Genomic DNA, 19875 nt, shown 5'->3' with positions numbered 1-19875 from the left:
ACTACCCGTTGAGCCCGACAATCTAGCCAGCTTTCTATCCACCTTATAGTCCATTCATCCAGCCCATACTTCTTTAACTTGCTGGCAAGAATACTGTGGGAGACCATGTCAAAAGCTTTGCTAAAGTCAAGGAACAACACGTCCACTGCTTTCCCTTCATCCACAGAGCCAGTTATCTCGTATCATGGAAGGCAATTAGACTAGTCAGGCATGACTTGCCCTTGGTGAATCCATGCTGACTGTTCCTGATCACTTTCCTCTCCTCTAAGTGCTTCTGGCCTCGTTACTAAACACATTTTAAAGTCCAGCCTACACTGAAATCTAGCTGGGGGACAGCTGTGTTATACTCGGGTTTCTTGACATGGTGGTATTTGCAGAATGAACAAAACTTTGATTACATTATTTCATTAGGTGATTTAGGTTAGACTGGGATAGGCAATCTATGGCGCGGGTGCTAAAAGTGGCATGCAAGCTGATTTTCAGTGGCACTCACATTGCCTGGGTCCTGGCCACCGGTTTGGAGGGCTCTGCATTTTAATCTAATTTTAAATGAAGCTTCTTAAACATTTTAAAAACCTTATTTACTTTACATACAACAATAGTTTAGTTCTACGTTATAGACTTATAGAAAGAGACCTTCTAAAAACGTTAAAATTTATTACTGGCACGCAAAACCTTAAATAAGAGTGAATAAATGAAGACTCGGCACACCGCTTCTGAACGGTTGCCAACCCTGGGTTAGACTTATCTAATGGTAATTGCCAGGATTATTTCCTTTTCTTAAAATCAGTGTGGCACTTGCCACACATGGGAAATAACCCCATTTTTTACTACCAACCCCGTTGTCCATAGCTTTGTTTAAAAAAAATCCTTTGGTACAATAAATTTTATAGCTAATTCCTTTAATACCCTGGGATGTATGTCCTATCCACTGGCAGTTTTAAAAATATATTCAACTTTTGCTAATATTCCATTATCTGTTCTTGTCTCTTCAAGTTATATTATATGCCCTCATCATCGTAGTATCTGAGCACTTTCCAGGGTGCATTAAGTGATGTGACTGGCTAGCATCTGTTATATGTAGGGTTTTTTTTCTTATCTGTTCCTCTCCCGAGGAAGTTGTGTGGGAATTTTTTTTTACTAAATATATTAGCAAAGGCAAGGCGAAACAAGTGCATCTTGTGCTTGGAATGAAAAGTGATGCTGTTTATGTTGGTTCTTACATTGGGAGTTGGTTTCACAGTGTTGGCCTAAGAAAGCTCTTTGTCCAGCACATTTGTGGTACGGTTTCATTTTGCTTGTGGGGTGGAGCTGTTGATAGTGGTCCTCATCCTGGAGCTATAGGTGATCTTTTAGTTACCCTGGGCTCTGGCCATTGAGGGCCTTTGAGATAATGAAGACATTTGAGATGGTATTCTGTGGGAAGTCACTGTAGGAAATGGAGGGACAGTTCTATGTGTTCACAGTAGCCTGTGTTGCTGAAGAGATATGCTGCTGTGTTCTGTACTAGTTGGCGTTTATGATGGTTATTGAAATTAAACCTTTCTGAGGAGCATAACAGATGATTAAGTATTTCCTTTCATGCCAAACTCCTGAAAATGGTTTTCTTTTATAGCAGAAAAAGCAGATGTATTCTTTCAGTTTTTCATAAGCAGATATATTTGGAAATTATTAAGATTTTAGGCATGTGAAGAGTGATTCAACAGTAAAGCTTTTTCCATTCTTGGGAGAGCTGTAACCTTTCAAGCTAAAACTTCAAATCCTCAATCTGAAGACTTAATATAGAATAAAATAAAGACTGACAAGTTTTCCTTCTTCAGGCTTCTAAAAATGCTGGCCTTCTGATCTGTTTTTAAAATGTGTTTTCAGTTTAGTGATTATGGTTAAAATTAAGGGACGAGTTAGAAAAATTGTAGATGTTATGTATAAATGTTGCAACCGCAGTACTTTTCATTGCAAGCTGAAAAATCTGAATTCAAGCTGAACTTAATTTCAGGCCCTGGACTGTAGGAGGTAAGAATAGTTGGAGCTGGATAAAAAAAATCATTTCATTTTTAAGAGCTTGCACAAGTCCCCTTGTGTGTGACTTTTGTATATTTCACTCCATCAAAAAATTTAAAATTGAAAATATTTCTCTGACTTTTAGTGACTGTGGCTTTATGACTTGCAAAACAATTTGAGTAGAAACCTCTCGTTAAAGGGAAAGACAAAGCAAGAAGAAAGTTTTTGACTCATGCTGATATTGTAGGAACCGGGAGCCCATTTTCCAAACAGCGCTTTGGGAGTTGCATGGCTAAATTCCAGCTCACTGCTTTTGAAAATGTACCCCTCAGGGTTTTATTTCTGGCTGTTTAATGCTTAACAGAAAACATGCTGCTAGCTCCTGTTTTTCCTCATCCCCTCACATGGATCTGGATCATGGAATTGGCCACAATTCTTTCCCTTGATTTGAGGCAGTAGGACTGATAACAAGCCACAGTTTTATCCACCAGAAGGCCAGCATTTCATTTGACCCCACTTCAGTCTCTGTTCTGTGTTAGGTAGTTCAGAAATGCACCAGCACTAGATGGAGTACCTCAAAGCACTTTGTATATCTCAGCTGTCATCACTTTGATCAGCCTCTTCCCATTCTTATATCTTACTTCTGGTAGGCTCCTAGCACCCTTTCACTCTTCTGCTTAGCCTGCCTCAGCACTTCTTGGCAGCAGGGGCAGGAGCAGGGATCCGACGCCTATGGACCATGGGTTCTGATTCAAAGCATCTGCAAAGCTACCTCATTTCCCCCAATTCAAAACGTTCCTTAAAACTTCTTTGGAATGATACCTACAAACAATTTGACAATGGTAGGCCACTGGTGGGCGGAGACCACTGCCTATCATGCTGTCCAAAATTGTCTCATTGTTTCCTTTGTGACAAAGTTCCTCCTCTGCCTTGCGGGGACCTGTGCTTTCTGGCAGATTTGGTCACCTCAGAGGTTCACGGCAGCCTTCAGTTTGGCCGCTTTTGCTAGAGGCTCAAACGTGCCATTCACTCAGCTAATCTCATTGGCCAGCATGGGGGAAATGGAGAACAATCTCCAGAGTCTCTGTTGTCCCACCTAGGGGGTCGGGGACAGGCCAGATCCCTTTCAAATGTGACCTTCCCCTCTGGTGTGTCTCACAGAACAGGTCAACTCCTCCTGTGTCAGATAGGGAGTTGTGGGAATAGGGGGAACCCGGGCCCACCCTCTACACCAGGTTCCAGCCGAGGGCCCTGTGGATAGCAGCTATCTACAACGTCTTCTGTATCAGATGCGTGACAGCTGCAACTCCCTGGGCTACTTCCCCATGGCCTCTCCTCAGCACCTTCTTTATCCTCACCGCAGGACCTTCCTCCTGAAGCCTGATAATGTTTGTGCTCCTCAGTCCTCCAGAAGCACGCCTTCTCACTCCCTGCTCCTTGCATGCCCCCCACTAACTGATGGGAGGTCCTTTTTAAACCAGGTGTCCTGATTAGCCTGCCTGCCATAATTGATTCTAGTAAGTTCTTAATTAGCTTGCCTGTCTTAATTGGTTCTAGCTGGTTCCTGATTGCTCTAGGGCAACCCCTGCTCTGCTCACTCAGGAAACAGAAAACTGTTCATCCAGTGCCCAGTATATTTGCCTTCTACCAGATTCCTGCATCCAAATGGTCTGGGTCTGCCACACCTTGTACTCCCCAGTAGTCTGTCTGTCTGTCCATCTGTTCTCTCTTGCCTTATGTTTAAATTGGAAATTCTTTGGGGCAGGGACTGTCTTTTTTATTCTGCGTTTGTACAGTACCTAGCACAACGGGGTCCTGGTCCATGAACAGGGCTCTTAAGTACTATGGTAATGCAAATAATAAATAATAATAATCAATGAAAAAATTTACCAGGCCTAGCCAAGCTTCTCCATTAAGCCTTCATGAAAGCCTGGGATGAGACAATGTCCTTATATGAAGAAAAGGAGTACTTGTGGCACCTTAGAGACTAACCAATTTATTTGAGCGTAAGCTTTCGTGAGCTACAGCTCACTTCATCGGATGCATACTGTGGAAAATACAGAAGATGTTTTTATACACACAGACCATGAAAAAATGGGTGTTTATCACTACAAAAGGTTTTCTCTCCCCCCACCCCACTCTCCTGCTGGTAATAGCTTATCTAAAGTGATCACTCTCCTTACAATGTGTATGATAATCAAGGTGGGCCATTTCCAGCACAAATCCAGGGTTTAACAAGAACTTCTGAGGAACGGAGGGGGGGGAGGAATAAACAAGGGGAAATAGGTTACTTTTTATAATGAATCAACCATTCCCAGTCTCTATTCAAGCCTAAGTTAATTGTATCCAATTTGCAAATTAATTCCAATTCAGCAGTCTCTCGTTGGAGTCTGTTTTCGAAGTTTTTTTGTTGAAGGATAGTCACTTTGAGATCAGAAATGGAGTGACCAGAGAGATTGAAGTGTTCTCCGGCTGGTTTATGAATGTTATAATTCTTGATATCTGATTTGTGTCCATTTATTCTTTTACGTAGAGACTGTCCAATTTGCCCAATGTACATGACACCATCACAGGGCCTAATAACATCAGCCACACTATCAGAGGCTCGTTCACCTGCACATCTACCAATGTGATACATGCCATCATGTGCCAGCGATGCCCCTCTGCCATTGGGCAAACTGGACAGTCTCTATGTAAAAGAATAAATGGACACAAATCCGATGTCAAGAATTATAACATTCATAAACCAGTTAGAGAACACTTCAATCTCTCTGGTCACTCGATTTCTGATCTCAAAGTGACTATCCTTCAACAAAAAAACTTGGAAAACAGACTCCAACGAGAGACTGCTGAATTGGAATTAATTTGCAAATTGGATACAATTAACTTAGGCTTGAATAGAGACTGGGAATGGTTGATTCATTATAAAAAGTAATCTATTTCCCCTTGTTTATTCCTTCCCTCCCCCCCGCCCCCCACTGTTCCTCAGACGTTCTTATTAAACCCTGGATTTGTGCTGGAAATGGCCCACCTTGATCACTCTCCTTACAATGTGTATGATAATCACTTTAGATAAGCTTTTACCAGCAGGAGAGTGGGGAGGGGGGAGAGAAAACCTTTTGTAGTGATAAACACCCATTTTTTCATGGTCTGTGTGTATAAAAACATCTTCTGTATTTTCCACAGTATGCATCTGATGAAGTGAGCTGTAGCTCACGAAAGCTTATGCTCAAATAAATTGGTTAGTCTCTAAGGTGCCACAAGTACTCCTTTTCTTTTTGTGAATACAGACTAACACGGCTGTTACTCTGAAACCTGTCCTTATATGAGCCTCCCGTCCAAGGGTGCCTCTCAGTGGCCAAAAGGAAGCTGGTCAACTCTGGATTACACTTGTCCTCAGGATTGAATTGCCATCTCTCTCAAAAGCAAGAAGGTGAGAGTGAGAAAGGACACCTCAGAAGATTCTTCACTGTTGCCTTCCAGAAAGACAATAGCAAAAGGTAGGTCTCTGTCCATTTTCCACCATTTTATATAGCAATTCCATCCCTCCTCATTGCTTTAAAAATGATGAATATCCAAGAAAGACCTGAGTTTGCTCCGTCACAACAATCAGAAGATGGAGAACTATTGGATTCAGATTTCAGTGCTTTTTGGCAATACCAAGCAAGTCATAGACTTCAGTGCTCCCTTCCTGACTAGTCACATACAAAGAGTACTTCTCCGAAAGATCCATTCAGGTGAAAGCCTTTCCCCTCCTGATTAGTTTGGATAAAATGGTGACCAAAGTTTGGGAAAAAACATGCAGAAAATATTCTTTTCCCAGAACTTTTTCTGGGAAAACCTGCCACTTGGGGAATGATCCACAGAATTTACTCATGAATTTGTGGCAACTTCCCTCAAGGTCCAGGGGATCCAGGTCTTGCCCTACTTCGACAAATGGTTAATCAAGCACTTCCTCTGCCAGAGGTCCACTCAGATAGGTCCTGGGACTTTTTCCTCTCAGACTTCCTTGTTAGCCTTCCTTGCATATGCCACCTAGCCACAATATTTTGTACTGGAAGGGATAGTCAGACCATCTGCTGACAGAATGGAAATGATTTTACCCACCACACAGTCTCAGTGTCTGCAGGGTCTGTCTGCCCTCTTAGTGATGCAAATGCTTGTGGCCTTCTGTACAGTACCCTGGACCAGCCTCTGTTCCAACTTCTTACTTCCCTCAGTTCAACTACAGTAGAATCAAGGCTTGCAAACACTCCAATATCCTACATCTTGTTGGATGAACAGTTGCAATTGTGCAGAAGGATTCCCTTGTCAGAACCAGAATAAGTATGATCACCATTGACGTAAGTCCCAGGGTGAGGAGTGACTGATTCCAGGGTCCAACTTGGGGCTTATAGGCTCACCAGTAGGCTAAAATTCAAGGATGTTAGCATACAATAACCACATCCGTTTAGAATCAGTGCCACCAGAGGTGAAATAGAAAGATTCCTAGTGGGGGTGTCATCCCCTGGTTTCAGCTTTCTCAGGGCCCTCTCCAATATGATGATCAGGATCGAGCACCTGGAGCCTCGGGGGATGATTTATTATTCTCTTTACACCAGATTTAACTACATTGAAATCAATGGGGTAATTGCTGTGAGAGGAATTAGTCCCTTAATCTTGAGTCCAAGTACCTCCTAATGCATCCCTTCTACCTTGATACGTTTTGTGTCCCTAAAGCTACTTGTATACAAAACAGCATTTCTTGTAGCCTTAACCTTGGCAAGGCTCATAGAGAAATTAGCTGCCCTGTGTTCTAGGTAATGTTTACTTATTTTCAACAAGGCCACCATAGGACAAAGCAGCTTTTAACATAGTCCCCAGGTTCCTCCCTAACAGGAGATTTCTCCTTTCCATATTAACCAAGAGTTAACCCTTCTTTCTGTCAGAACATCAAAACAAGAGAGGATGTTGCATTCCCTAGACATTATTAACACAATCATCCAAAACACAGGGCTCGGTAATGATGGAGGATTTCAACTACCCAGACATCTGTTGGGAAAATAATACAGCAAGGCACAGATAATCCAACAAGTTCTTGGAACGCATTGGAGACCATTTTTATTTCAGAAGGTGAAGAAAGCAACTAGGGGAGAGGCTGTTCGAGATTTGATATTGACCAATAGGGAGGAACTGGTTGAGAATTTGAAATTGAAAGGCAGCTTGGGTGACAGTGATCATGAAAGGATAGCGTTCACGATCCTAAGGAACAGGAGGAGGGAAAACAGCTAAGTTCCTTCTAAGGCTGCGCAGTAGCCTATTAAGTGCCATGCAGGCACTCAGGGCTGCGGTGGGGAGAGATGCCTCTCCCCCAGCCCCGGACCTCCAGCAGCCAGGAGAGAAGCACCCCCCTCCAGCCCCAGCCCGGACCTACCAGGGTGGGGGGAGAGGCACCCCAACCCAGCCCGGCCTGGACCTGCTGCGTCCGGGGGAGAGGCACCCCTCCCCCGAACCTGCAGCGGCTAGGGGAGAGGCACCTATCCCATGGCCCCAGCCCCAGAGCTGCTATGACGGGGAGAGGTGCCTCTCTCTCCCTCCTTCCCAGCACAGGTGCTGCTGTGGGGAGAGAGCTGGGGGGAGTCCTCTCTCCCCACCATAGCCCCGGGGCAGCCTGCACCTCAAACCCCTCATCCCCAGCCCCACCCCGGAGCCCTCAACCCCCTGCACCCCAACCCTCTGCCCCGAGCCTGAGCCCCCTCCTGCATACTGAACCCCTCATCCGTGGCCCCACCCCAGAGCCCACCCCAACCCTCTGCCCCAGCCCTGAGCCCCCTCCCACATGGTGAAACCTTCGGCCCCACCTCCCCCACATGCAGAGGGTACACTTACAAAGTTTGTGGAAAATACAAACCTGGGAGGGGTTGCAAGTGCTTTAGAGGGTTGTTTTGAATTTTAATCCTATCTGCACAAACTGGAGTAATAGTCTCAAGTAAATAAGATGAGATACAAAGTACTTGGACAAATACGAAGTACTCCACTTAAGAAAGAACAATCAATTGCACACCTACAAAATGGAAAATGACTGCCTAGGAAGGGATCCTGGGGTTATAGGGGATCTCAAGCTAAATATGAGTGTAACACTGTTGCGCCAAAAAAAAGCTATCATCATTCTAGGATGTATCACCATGAGTGTTGTAAGCAAGACACGAGAAATAATTCTTCCACTGTACTCTGCACTGATATTGTGTCCAGTTCTGGGTGCCACATTTCAGGAAAGATGTGGACAAATTGGAGAAAGTCCAGAGAAGAGCAGCAAAAATGATGTGAAGTTCTAGAAAACATGACCTATGAGGAAAGATTGAAAATATTGAGTTTGTTTAGTCTGGAGAAGAGAGGACCAAGGGGGAGACAACAGTTTTCAAGTACATAAAAGGGTTTACAAGGAAGAAGGTAAAAAATTGTTGTTCTTAACCTCTGAGGGTAGGGCAAGAAACAATGGGTTTAAATTGCAGCAAGGGCAGTTTAGGGTAGACATTAGGAAAAACTTCCTATCTATCAGGGTAGTTAAGTACTAGAACAAATTGCCTAGGAAGGTTGTGGAATCTCTGTCATTGGAGTTTTTTAAGAACAGGTTAGACAAATACCTTCAGGAATGGCCTAGTTGTTATGTAGTACTATCTTGTGTGCAGGGCACTGGACTAGATGACCTATAGAGATCCCGTCCACTCCTACACTTCTCTGACTATCATAGTGCTCTGATCCTGTTTGAATAGGACAAATGACATCTTTGAATTGACTCCCTCTTCGTTTCCTGAGAAGGAGCCAAGAAGGGAGAAGAGGTTTCTTGTTGATCCATTGCTAGATAGAGCTATCTTACATTAAAGAAGCATATAAGACTGCAGGGAAACCGTATGTATTTTCAATTTAGTTCTACTCCTCTTTTCACATTACAGGCAGGGGAAATCTGAGAACCATGTTTCAATGAGAGTAGAGCTGATAATTTCAATTTTCCAAGGTAAAGAAATGGAGCCAAATAGGAAAGTACTCTGTTTAATTAAAAGAGAGGAGTCTAGCAACACTGGAATGAGTCATAAAACTAAGTAACAATTTATAGACAAATAACCGAATAATTACAATCTGCTATAAATATATGAGCAAATCTGTGAACAATGGTATATCACGTGGATGGTAATTCATCTACCTCTGAGCTGTACTTTGGCATGTGGGAAGCTGTATTTTACATATACAAGTCTCTACTATAATTTTATTTTTGGCAAAAGCTCATGGATTTAACTTTTTAAGGTGTGACACTTTATGCATGTGGAAAATGTGGTGTTAATTGTAACAAGTGAATTATGGTTTTCTTTTAACATCAAATAGAAACAATGTCAATATTATTAAATGTCTGAATTTTTTACTTGTTTCAGTCTTCTGTGCCTTTGATTCTGTTTACTCATAATATTAACTATAATGATTAGCATAGGAAAAATGTAGTCTTCAGCTCAGAAAACATTTATTAGAATGAGGTTCTACACATTAGTTTTTCTTTCATTGTTTCTCCTTAATACGGTCAGATTTCTGCCATTGTAATATATTGCTGTATTTATGAACCAATTCAGTGTATAACTCTTGCAATCTTTGATAAAAAGTTCTCAAAATAATCGGAAGGATATAAGTGATGTGGTTTCCCTTCTGTTTTCTTTTCCCTATAGGCCTGGCAACTGAGATTTAGCCATCTTGTGGGATACGGTGCCAAGTACTACTCCTACCTCATGTCCAGGGCCATTGCCTCCATGGTATGGAAACAGTGTTTTGTGAAGAACCCATTTGACAGGTAAAAAGAGACAGTGCATGAAGTAGAACTGAATGGCGTGCTAACTCTGGGAAGCAGAAAACTTGCTTGTTGTACCTGTAGCAACATTTTTATTTTTTATGTAATTTTAATTGTTTTTTCTAAATATGTTGATTTTAAAAACATAGCAAAATATAACATAACCACAGATGATAAGGCGCATTGTAGGACATGTTCACTGATGCAAAGAATACAGCGTCAGTATTTTAAAATGTAGGTGCCAAGTGGGAGGTACCAAAATCCATATGTAGTCATCTAATTAAAGAGCCTGATTTTCAAAAGTGTTAAATACCTGTAACTTCCATTTGAACTAGAAGAAGCTGTCAGTATTAAACAAGCTTCTTGTCATCACCTTCAAAGCTCCACATAGCTCTGCCTAGTTATCTTCCCTTTTCAAGCTTTGCATTGCATCCCTCTGCTCTGCTAGTATACATAGCTTTATCTGCTTGTTTATCAGTTTCTTGTCCAGTCTCCTCCATGCCTTCTTCTGTGCAGTATCCTGTGCATGACGCAGCCTCCCTGAGCTCATCTGCAAGACTTCTTACCGTGTCCACATCAAAATCACTCTTGAAGACCAATTTTGTCCTGCTTCTTACAATCAGTCGAGCTGACTTGTACATACTTGCCTATTCTGCTTCTCTTAGCCTCTTTCTACTAGTCTGTCTCCTTACAGTGTGAGCTCCATGGAGCAAATACTGTTTCTTCCTGAATATTTGGGTAGCATCTACCACGCTGTAGGTGCTACCATAAAGAAATATATTTAATAACAGCCTATAAGCAAATAAATTCACATGTTGAAATTTAGATACCTGTATTTGAAACCTTTGGCCTTAGTTTGGCTGATATCAGAGAATCTAACTTTTTTGTTTTTTGGATGAAATGTCCAGCTTACCTAGACAGAGTACACTGGGGGGGGGGGGGGTATTGCTTATTTGTACTGAGGTAGCACAAACTTTGAACACTTTGTGAGCTATCAAAATCTCACTACAATTGAGAGCACTTTTAGCACTTCATCATCCATTTTGACATCTTTTTTAGTTTTGGGCCAAAACTATTTAACATTTACATAGTGATTGCCTAAAACAAGGAAGTTGTTCAGTATTTGTTCAGGATGTCTGACACTGGGTGGCAATCAGCAGTAGCATTTCCTGATGCATTTAGAGAGCTGATATTTAAATGTAACTAGAAGATATAGCAGTGTAGGTGTAGCCATGTCGGTCCCAGGATATTACAGACACAAAGTGGGTGAGGTAATATCTTTTATTGGACCAACTTCTGTTGGTGAGAGAGACAAGATTTGAGTCACACAGAGCTCTTCTTATATCAGAGCTAGTGACCATTTCTGGTCCTTGGAACGTCTCATTTAATAACAGAAAAGGTCAGCACAAAATATAAGCAAAACCTTTATCCCTGTGTCTGACTCTCAGCACAATCTTAGCTTATTTGTTCCACCTGAGTCCATTGCTCGCCTCTGTCCAGTGCCCTTTACAAGCAGGTCCCTTTCCTGGAGTCTCTTGCCACTACCTAGGGAGAATCCTTCCCTAGTGCTAGGTGTCTGTGGAGACCTGCCAACTGTAGCTGTTCTCGAGAAGAGCCCATATTTCTTGACACACAGGGTTTCCTGCCACCATTTGGGAGATTTGTTTGCTGGGACCAGGCTTTCCTGGTGGCCTGGCAACTGTAGGTCTCATTGTTGAGATCTCCCCTCTCGAGGAGCGGAGTATACCTTCTTGGCTCATTACCCCAGTGAGCTGTCCTGGGAGCGTCCGAGGAGCACACCTTCTCTCTGTGATAGCATTCTGTCTAGAAGCACTTTCTCCCTAGCTTAACTAAGATCACATAACCTTTTAATTAGGTCCAGTGCTCGTTTTCTTTAAGTAACCACAGGGCAGTCAGTTACTCCCAGGTGGGCCTTCAGAAGGCAGTGGTGGGCAGCCTGGGTTCTGATCCCCCTGAAAGGGATCAGTCGCCCCTTGACAATGCAGAAGTGGGATATTGCATGCAGGTAAACAAGAACATCCACAGTAGAAATGGAATCATTAGCTCTTATTTGTATTATTTTGACAAACTGGCTTTTTAAATTTTAAAGTCTTATGTCATATTATTCTTCTTTGGCTATATTGGCAAATGACAAATTGCAAACTGTTCTTACATCTTAGCTAAGTGTTCTAAGCAGTTATATCAGAGACCTATTAATTTCCCCCCTTATAACAGTGAAGACTAACAAGTTCTCTGCAAAGTAGAATATTGCGTAAAAACAGCATAGTTTTTGTAAGTATTAAATCTATCTAGCTTAGTTCTTGCATAATTTTAAATAGTGTGCATTTCTCTAATCAGTATATGATGAAGGCAGCCATTGTCTAAAGATGGCAGGTTTTATTAGATCTATAGCTGTGTCTGTTCTGTAAAGAAACCAGAGACAAGTGTGACTGAAAGCTAGACAGGTTGTGTATGCAGGTGGCTGTAATATTATCTGTCTTTTCCTTCAGGGCAATGGGTGAGCGTTATCGCAGAGAGATGCTGGCACATGGTGGTGGAAAAGAGCCCATGCTCATGGTTCAAGGTAAAAGAAAAAGGAAGATTGTTTTATTTCTGTGACCTTCCTCCCCCTGTTCCGTCCTCTTTCCCCATTGTTGTTATATACCTTTTGGCAAATATCAGTGGTTGCGATTTGATAGCAATAAATAATTTAACAATATTTCCCTATCCAGTCCTTTATATTTATCCCCTTTAATAAATCCTATGAAAACTTTGGTTATGTAGAGTAGATTTACCTAACTTAACAGACTAGATCTGGTAATACCAAGAATGAAATATGTTGAGATCCAAAGAGCAGGGGAATAAGGTGTTGGAAAGAAATCTCTTTTTCAAAGTGGTCCATAGAATTCAAAGGTACCAGTCAAATGCACTGAAAAAGGAGAGATACACCATCATTTTTTTTTAAAGTTTGTTTTACTAATTTTTACCTATATGTTAACTGAAAGGCCATCATTCGAAATATTGCTGATGTAGAAATAGGAAATCTTTTGTCCAGTGTCACTTTGATAGCACCAAAGCAGTTCAGGTAGTGTTAGCAGTTTGGTAATGCACTCTCAGTATAAATGGAAGTTGAAGTTTGTAACAAAATTTGGTTTTGATCAGTATCCCTCTTAGAACCCTCTTCTCGTATGTATTCCTTTTGGTGCAGACAAGAACGTAAACTGCATTCTTAAATCAAGTCTCATATCAATTGGAAAAAATGAGTATTGATTTTGAAAAATTAAGGTAAATGTGGTTGAAATAATTTTCAGATATACTTTGCTGTGACTCATGAAATCTCTATGTATTTTTATGATCAGAGGAAATAATTTTCTTTGGAACAGCCTTTTCTTCTTCGAGAGATGTCCCTGTGAGTACTCGACTCCAGGTGCACTTCCGCTTGGAGAATTTTACAGCAGGGCCTGTACAGGTCGTGCACGCACAGTGCATGCCTCGTGCGCCGTTGGCGGTTGAAGTATCGCCTGCGTGACCCAGACTCCTCAGTTCCTTCTCAATCATCCCTGGCCTAAGACGGAGCTCCTCAGTCCAGTTCAAACCTGTAGTTTTTTTCAGACAAGTTACATAGTCCGTTTTAGTAGTCTTTCTAGTCGTCAAGTTTCATTTATTAACTTAGTTCCTGTTTTTAAGAAAATTGGTGTGTTTTTTTTTACTCCATAGTTTAGTCAGTGATAATCATAGAATATCAGGGTTGGAAGGGACCTCAGGAGGTCATCTAGTCAACCCCCTGCTCAAAGCAGGGCCAATCCCCAACCAAATCATCCCAACCAGGACTTTGTCAAGCCTAACCTTAAAAACCTCTAAGGAAGGAGATTCCACCAACTCCCTAGGTAACGCATTCCAGTGCTTCACCACCGGCACTGCAACTTGAGACCATTACTCCTTGTTCTGTCATCTGCTGCCACTGAGGACAGTCTAGATCCATCCTCTTTGGAACCCCATTTAAGGTAGTTGAAAGTAGCTATCAAATCCCCCCTCATTCTTCTGTTCCGCAGACTAAATAATCCCAGTCCCTTCAGTCTCTCCTTATAAATCATGTGCTCCAGCCCCCTAAACATTTTTGTTGCCCTCTGCTGGACACTTTCCAATTTTTCCACATCCTTCTTGTAGTGTGGGGCCCAAAACTGGACATAGTACTCCAGATGAGGTCTCACCAAAGTTGAAAAGAGGGGAACGATCACGTCCCTCGATCTGCTGGCTATGCTCCTACTTGTACAGCTCAAAATGTCGTTAGCCTTCTTGGCAACAAGGGCACAATGTTGACTCATATCCAGCTTCTCATCCACTGTAACCCCTAGGTCCTTTCTGCAAAACTGCTGCCTAGCCACTCGGTCTCTATTCTGTAGCAGTGCATAGGATTCTTTCGTGCTAAGTACAGGACTCTGCACTTGTCCTTGTTGAAGCTCATAAGATTTCTTTTGGCTCAATCCTCTAAATTGTCTAGGTCCCTCTGTATCCTGTCCCTACCCTCCAGCGTATCTACCACTCCTCCCAGTTTAGTGTCATCTGCAAACTTGCTGAGGGTGCAATCCACGCCATCCTCCCGATCATTAATGAAGATATTGAACAAAACTGGCCCCAGGATTGACCCTTGGGGCACTCTGCTAGACACCGGCTGCCAACTAGACATGGAGCCATTGATCACTACCCGTTGAGCCTGACGATCTAGCCAGCTTTCTATCCACCTTATAGTCCATTCATCCAGCCCATACTTTAACTTGCTGGCAAGAATACCGTGGGAGACCGTATCAAAAGCTTTGCTAAAATCAAGGAATAACACGTCCACTGCTTTCCCCTCATCCACAGAGCCAATTATTTCATCATAGAAGGCAATTAGGTTAGTCAGGCATGACTTGCCCTTGGTGAATCCATGCTGACTGTTCCTGATCACTTTCCCCTCCTCTAAGTGCTTCAATATTGATTCCTTGAGGACTTGCTCCATGATTTTTCCAGGGACGGAGGTGAGGCTGACTGCCTGTAGTTCCCCGGATCCTCCTCCTTCCCTTTTTTAAAATGGGCACTACATTAGCCTTTTTCCAGTCGTCCGGGACCTCCGCCGATCACCATGAGTTTTCAAAGATAATGGCCAATGGCTCTGCAATCACATCCGCAAGCTCCTTTAGCACCCTCAAATGCAGTGCATCCGGCTCCATGGACTTGTGCTCGTCCAGCTTTTCTAAATAGTCCCGAACCACTTCTTTCTCCACAGAGGGCTGGTCACCTCCTCCCCATACTGTGCTGCTCAGTGCAGTAGTCTGGGAGCTGACCTTGTTTGTGAAGACAGAGACAAAAAAAGCAATGAGTACATTAGCACATAATACCGGGTTCACCGGGCTTTAAGCGGTGCACTACGTGCAGGAAGGCGATGCCGGTGTCTGATGGACACACTCAATGTGTCCGCTGTCTGAGTGAATCCCATGTTCCCCAGAAATGTGCCCATTGTAGCAAATTGAAAACTAGAGCTGTGAAGGTTCCTTCCCCACTCTGAACTCTAGGGTACCTATGTGGGGACCTGCATGAAAACCTCCTAAGCTTATTTTTACCAGCTTAGGTTAAAACTTCCCCAAGGTACAAAGTGTTTTCCTTTTTCCCTTGTACTTTATTGTTGCCACCACCAAGCGCCTAACAGCTATGTAACCGGGAAAGAGCCTGCTTGGAAACGTCTTTTCCCCCCAAAATCCTCCCCAAACCCTACACTCCCTTTCCTGGGGAAGGCTTGATAAAAATCCTCACCAATTTACATAGGTGAACACAGACCCAAACCCTTGGATTTTAAGAACAATGAAAAAAGCAATCAGGTTCTTAAAAGAAAAATTTTAATTGAAGAAGAAGTAAAAGAATCACCTCTGTAAAATCAGGATGGTAAATACCTTACAGGGTAATTAGATTCAAAACATAGAGAATCCCTCTAGGCAAAACCTTAAGTTACAAAAAGACACAAAAACAGGAATATCCATTCCATTCAGCACAACCTATTTTATCAGCCATTTAAACAAACAGAATCTAACACATATCTAGCTAGATTACTTACTAAGTTCTAAGATTCCATTCCTTTCTATTCCCGGCAAATGCATCACACAGACAGAGAGAGCTTTTGTTTCTCCCCCTCTCCAGCTTTGAAAGAATCTTGTCTCCTCATTGGTCATTTTGGTCAGGTGCCAGCGAGGTTATCCTAGCTTCTTAACCCTTTATAGGTGAAAGGGTTTTTCCTCTGGCTAGGAGGGATTTTAAAGGTGTTTACCCTTCCCTTTATATTTATGACAAGGGCACGAAGGGACAGGGACTTAAGAGGCTTAAGCTCATTTTAATGAAGAAGTCCTTGAGACCAGCCTCTGACCTGCATGGGTCTCCAGTTCCCTCATCACCGAGGTCCCAAAATCCAAAGGACCAGCCAAGAAATGGTCATCCTCCCCATCCCAAAGAGAGCAGACAAGCAAAAAACGGTCGCCAACGAGATCGCTGTTATCGATGCCGACGGTACCGCGACTCAGCATCTATGATACTCCGGGCACTTCAGGCACTGTCTGCAAGGTGGCTGCCGGCACCCACCACTCCGGTGCCAAGGCTAACGGCTTTAAGTTGCCTGCCTCTACTATGGCACCGTTGGCACCTTCTAAGGAGGTGGCACCAACAATTGCTCCTGTCCCGGCACCACAGTCCAGCACCGCTAAAACCACAGTTCCAACACTAGCGACACTGGCACCTACACAGCTCACCGCACCACCAGCGTAAATCACCACCACATCCTGTGGCACCGACACTATTGGGACCACACCACTTCCTACACCGTAGGGATTTGTTGGTCTCCTCTACTCCTCAGTTTCCTCTCTTTGGTACCAGTGTATCACCGAGGCCATTGGTACCACACCAACATCTGTCACCCATTCCATCACAGTTCTGTAGTGATGAAGAGGACATAGTGGAAGGACAATTCTCCCCTCACCACTCTTCCCCAGTCAGGACACCGGTTGGCACTGAACCATCGAGATCACGGTCCTCATGCAGGCGCAATATGCCTCCTTGGTATAGCCACCCATGGATGGGGCCACCTGTGCTTTACCCAGCTCACTGGCCATATCGGAGTCCCTGGGAGTCCTATACATGACACCATAGCAGACATCCTAGCCCACGCAGGGACATAGGCAGACCTCCGCTCTCCCCCCCCCCCCTCGGAGTCAGTGGGACACACTGGAGGAGCCAATGGCAGAGCAGGAAGAGGATGCTCCTCCTGGCACCTTGCCACCCAGTAATAATTCCTCCTCCTTGCCGGACGAGGCAATTATGCCCCCACCACCAACCACGGTGGACGACTTTTCTCAAGATCTGTTCAAAAGAGTGGCTAATGAGCTTAAAATTGCCCTCAAGGAAGTGTCAGAAACTCAGCATGAGTTGACAGACGTTCTACAACCTTCTTCCTCTTCCAAGATAGCACTACCGAACAATGCGGCTACCATGGAACCTGCAAAAACAGTGTGGCAAATTCTGGCCACAATTCTGCCAACTTGTAAAAGGGTGGACCGCAAATACTATGTCCCCTCCAAGGGATCTGAATTCCTATTCACACAGCCAGCTCCCAACTTGCTGGTTGTGGAAGCAGCCAATCAAAAGGGAAAACAGCAGCATTTTTGTTCCCGCCCCTCTGATAAGGAAAGCAAGAAGCTGGACCTCTTTGGCCACAAAGTGTACACATCTTACACATTTCAATTCAGAGTGTCAGATTATGCGGCATTATTAGCCAAATATGACCCCAAGAATTACGGGAAATTTATGGACTTAACTGACATTCCTGAAGACAAGAGACAACAATTTAAATCCCTGGTCTCTGAAGGACAAAACATTGCACATACGGATCTACAGGCCTCTTTGGATGTGGCTGACACTGTAGCCAGGTCCCCTGCCACAGCTGTTGTCATGCAACAGGCCTCGTGGTTCAATTCATCAGCATTTCCACAGGAGATCCAGAACACAGTTGAGGACCTCCCTTTTGATGGAGAGAAATCGCAGCCAAAACCTACGATGTGCTGCACACAATGAAGGATTGCCGAGCCACACTCTGGTCCCTCTGCATCCCTATGCCTGCTATGAGAAGGAGACAGTATACATATCAACCTTATCAACACTCTAGATATCCCACATATTCACAGCAACAACAGAGACCTTATGATCAACGACAGAGACAAAGGCCAGTCAGAAGCCATGCGCTCCACACAAACGGCGATCCACTGTTTTGAAAGTGTCGGCCTACAAATAAATATGAAGAAATCAACAATACAATCGACTCAACAATACCTCGACTCCCAGACCACGAGGGTGTCGCTCCCACAGGACAGGTTCAACACAATACAGACAGTAATATCCACAGTGTGACACAGTCCACAAATCACAGCCCACGAATGTCTGCAACTCTTGGGCCACATGGCAGCATGCACATTTGTAGTCAAGTACGCAAGCCTGCACATGTGCTGCCTCCAAGGATGGTTAGCAACTGTATACAGAACAATGTCCCACACGGTCAGGGACTTGTTAGATTGGTGGACCCACCCATGCAACCTTGTGTTTCACACAAGACCCTCCGTCACAGATGATCACAACGGACACCTCCTTCATCGGGTGGGGAGCACACATGCAACGTCAAGCAGCTCAGGGACTATGGTCCACAACGGAGACAAGCCCACATATAAACCTTCTAGAACTCCGCACCATCCACAATGCCTTCCTCCACGTCCTGATGGTCATAAAGAATCAGCACATAAGGGTCATAACCGACAACATCGCCTCTATGTTCTATATAAACTGGCAAGGAGGAGCCAGATCTCATTCACTTTGCACCCAGGCCATCAAACTTTGGAATCTCTGTATTCAACACAACATCCATATCTCAGCTTCTTACCTACCTGAATGTCAGAACACGACGGCAGACGAACTCAGCAGACTATTTCCCCACGACCACAAATGGGAATTGAGTAAGCCAGTACTAACCAACACATATTCCAATAGCGGGGTCACCCAAGCACCAACCTATTTGCCACTGCCCGCAACACAAAGTGTCAAAAATTTTGCGCCAGGGAGGGTCTGGGGAAGCAATCCATGAGAGCTGTGTTTCTAATCAGCGGGAATACGGACCTCTTCTATGCATTTCCACCAATACCATTGCTCCCAGGGCAATACAGAAAATTAGGACCAACAAAGCCAGAGTCATCCTAATAGCCCCCATGTGTCCAAGACAACCATGGTATCCCTACATGATGTGCATGTCAGCACATTCCCCAGTCACACTCCCCCTCCACTCAAATCTACTGACACAGTGGGATGGACACTTACAGCACCCCAACTTGCAGATGCTACATCTTAAGGCATGGCTTCCTCATGATGAGCTAAACTGTTCAGACCAGGTCCATAGCAGAAAGCACTCTACTTGTAGCACCCACCTATGTAAGTGGAGGAGGTTTACAACATGGTACACCACCAACAAATTGATGCAACATCTGGACCTCTCCCATTGGTCCTAGACTACATCTTAGAACTAAAACAATCGGGCCTTTCCATCAGCTCATTGAAAGTACACCTGGCGGCCATCACCGCTTTTGACTGAAAGATTGACAACACTACAATCTTTGCCCACCCAATCACCAAATGATTTCTCAAGGGCAAATAAACTCTCTACCCTGACATCAGACCACCCACTATACCTCGGGACTTGAATCTGGTACTAACGACACTTACTCGGAAACCTTTCGAACCTCTAGCAACCTGCTCCTTATGCACCTGTCCATGAAAGTGTCATTTCTAGAAGCTATCACGTCAGTCAGACGTGTGGGAGGAAAAGGGGTGCTTATGGCAGACCCACCATATACGATCTTTTTTAAGGTTTCAGAGTAGCAGCCATGTTAGTCTATATCTGCAAAAAAAAAACAAACAAACAAAAAACAGGAGTACTTGTGGCACCTTAGAGACTAACAAATGTATTAGATCATAAGCTTTCGTGGGTTCCATTCAATGCATCCGAT

The 19875-nt window shown here is 43.8% G+C and overlaps 1 protein-coding gene across 3 annotated transcripts in view; it reads left to right on the top strand.

The window, feature by feature from the left end:
* Positions 1 to 19875, top strand: part of LOC102932805 (mitochondrial intermediate peptidase) — a 135720-nt gene that overhangs the window by 103261 nt on the left and 12584 nt on the right. For all 3 annotated transcript variants that reach the window (XM_037891199.2, XM_043530842.1, XM_037891220.1), the window contains exons 17-18: positions 9693 to 9814; positions 12322 to 12395. In XM_037891199.2, coding sequence (XP_037747127.1) covers positions 9693 to 9814; positions 12322 to 12395 — 196 coding nt within the window. The remainder of the gene's footprint in view (positions 1 to 9692; positions 9815 to 12321; positions 12396 to 19875) is intronic.

The sequence above is a fragment of the Chelonia mydas genome, chromosome 1, assembly GCF_015237465.2.
Source record: "Chelonia mydas isolate rCheMyd1 chromosome 1, rCheMyd1.pri.v2, whole genome shotgun sequence".
NCBI classification, from domain to species: domain Eukaryota; kingdom Metazoa; phylum Chordata; order Testudines; family Cheloniidae; genus Chelonia; species Chelonia mydas.
Note: the sequence above shows the minus strand (reverse complement) of the source record. Positions and strands in the feature narration are given on the sequence as shown.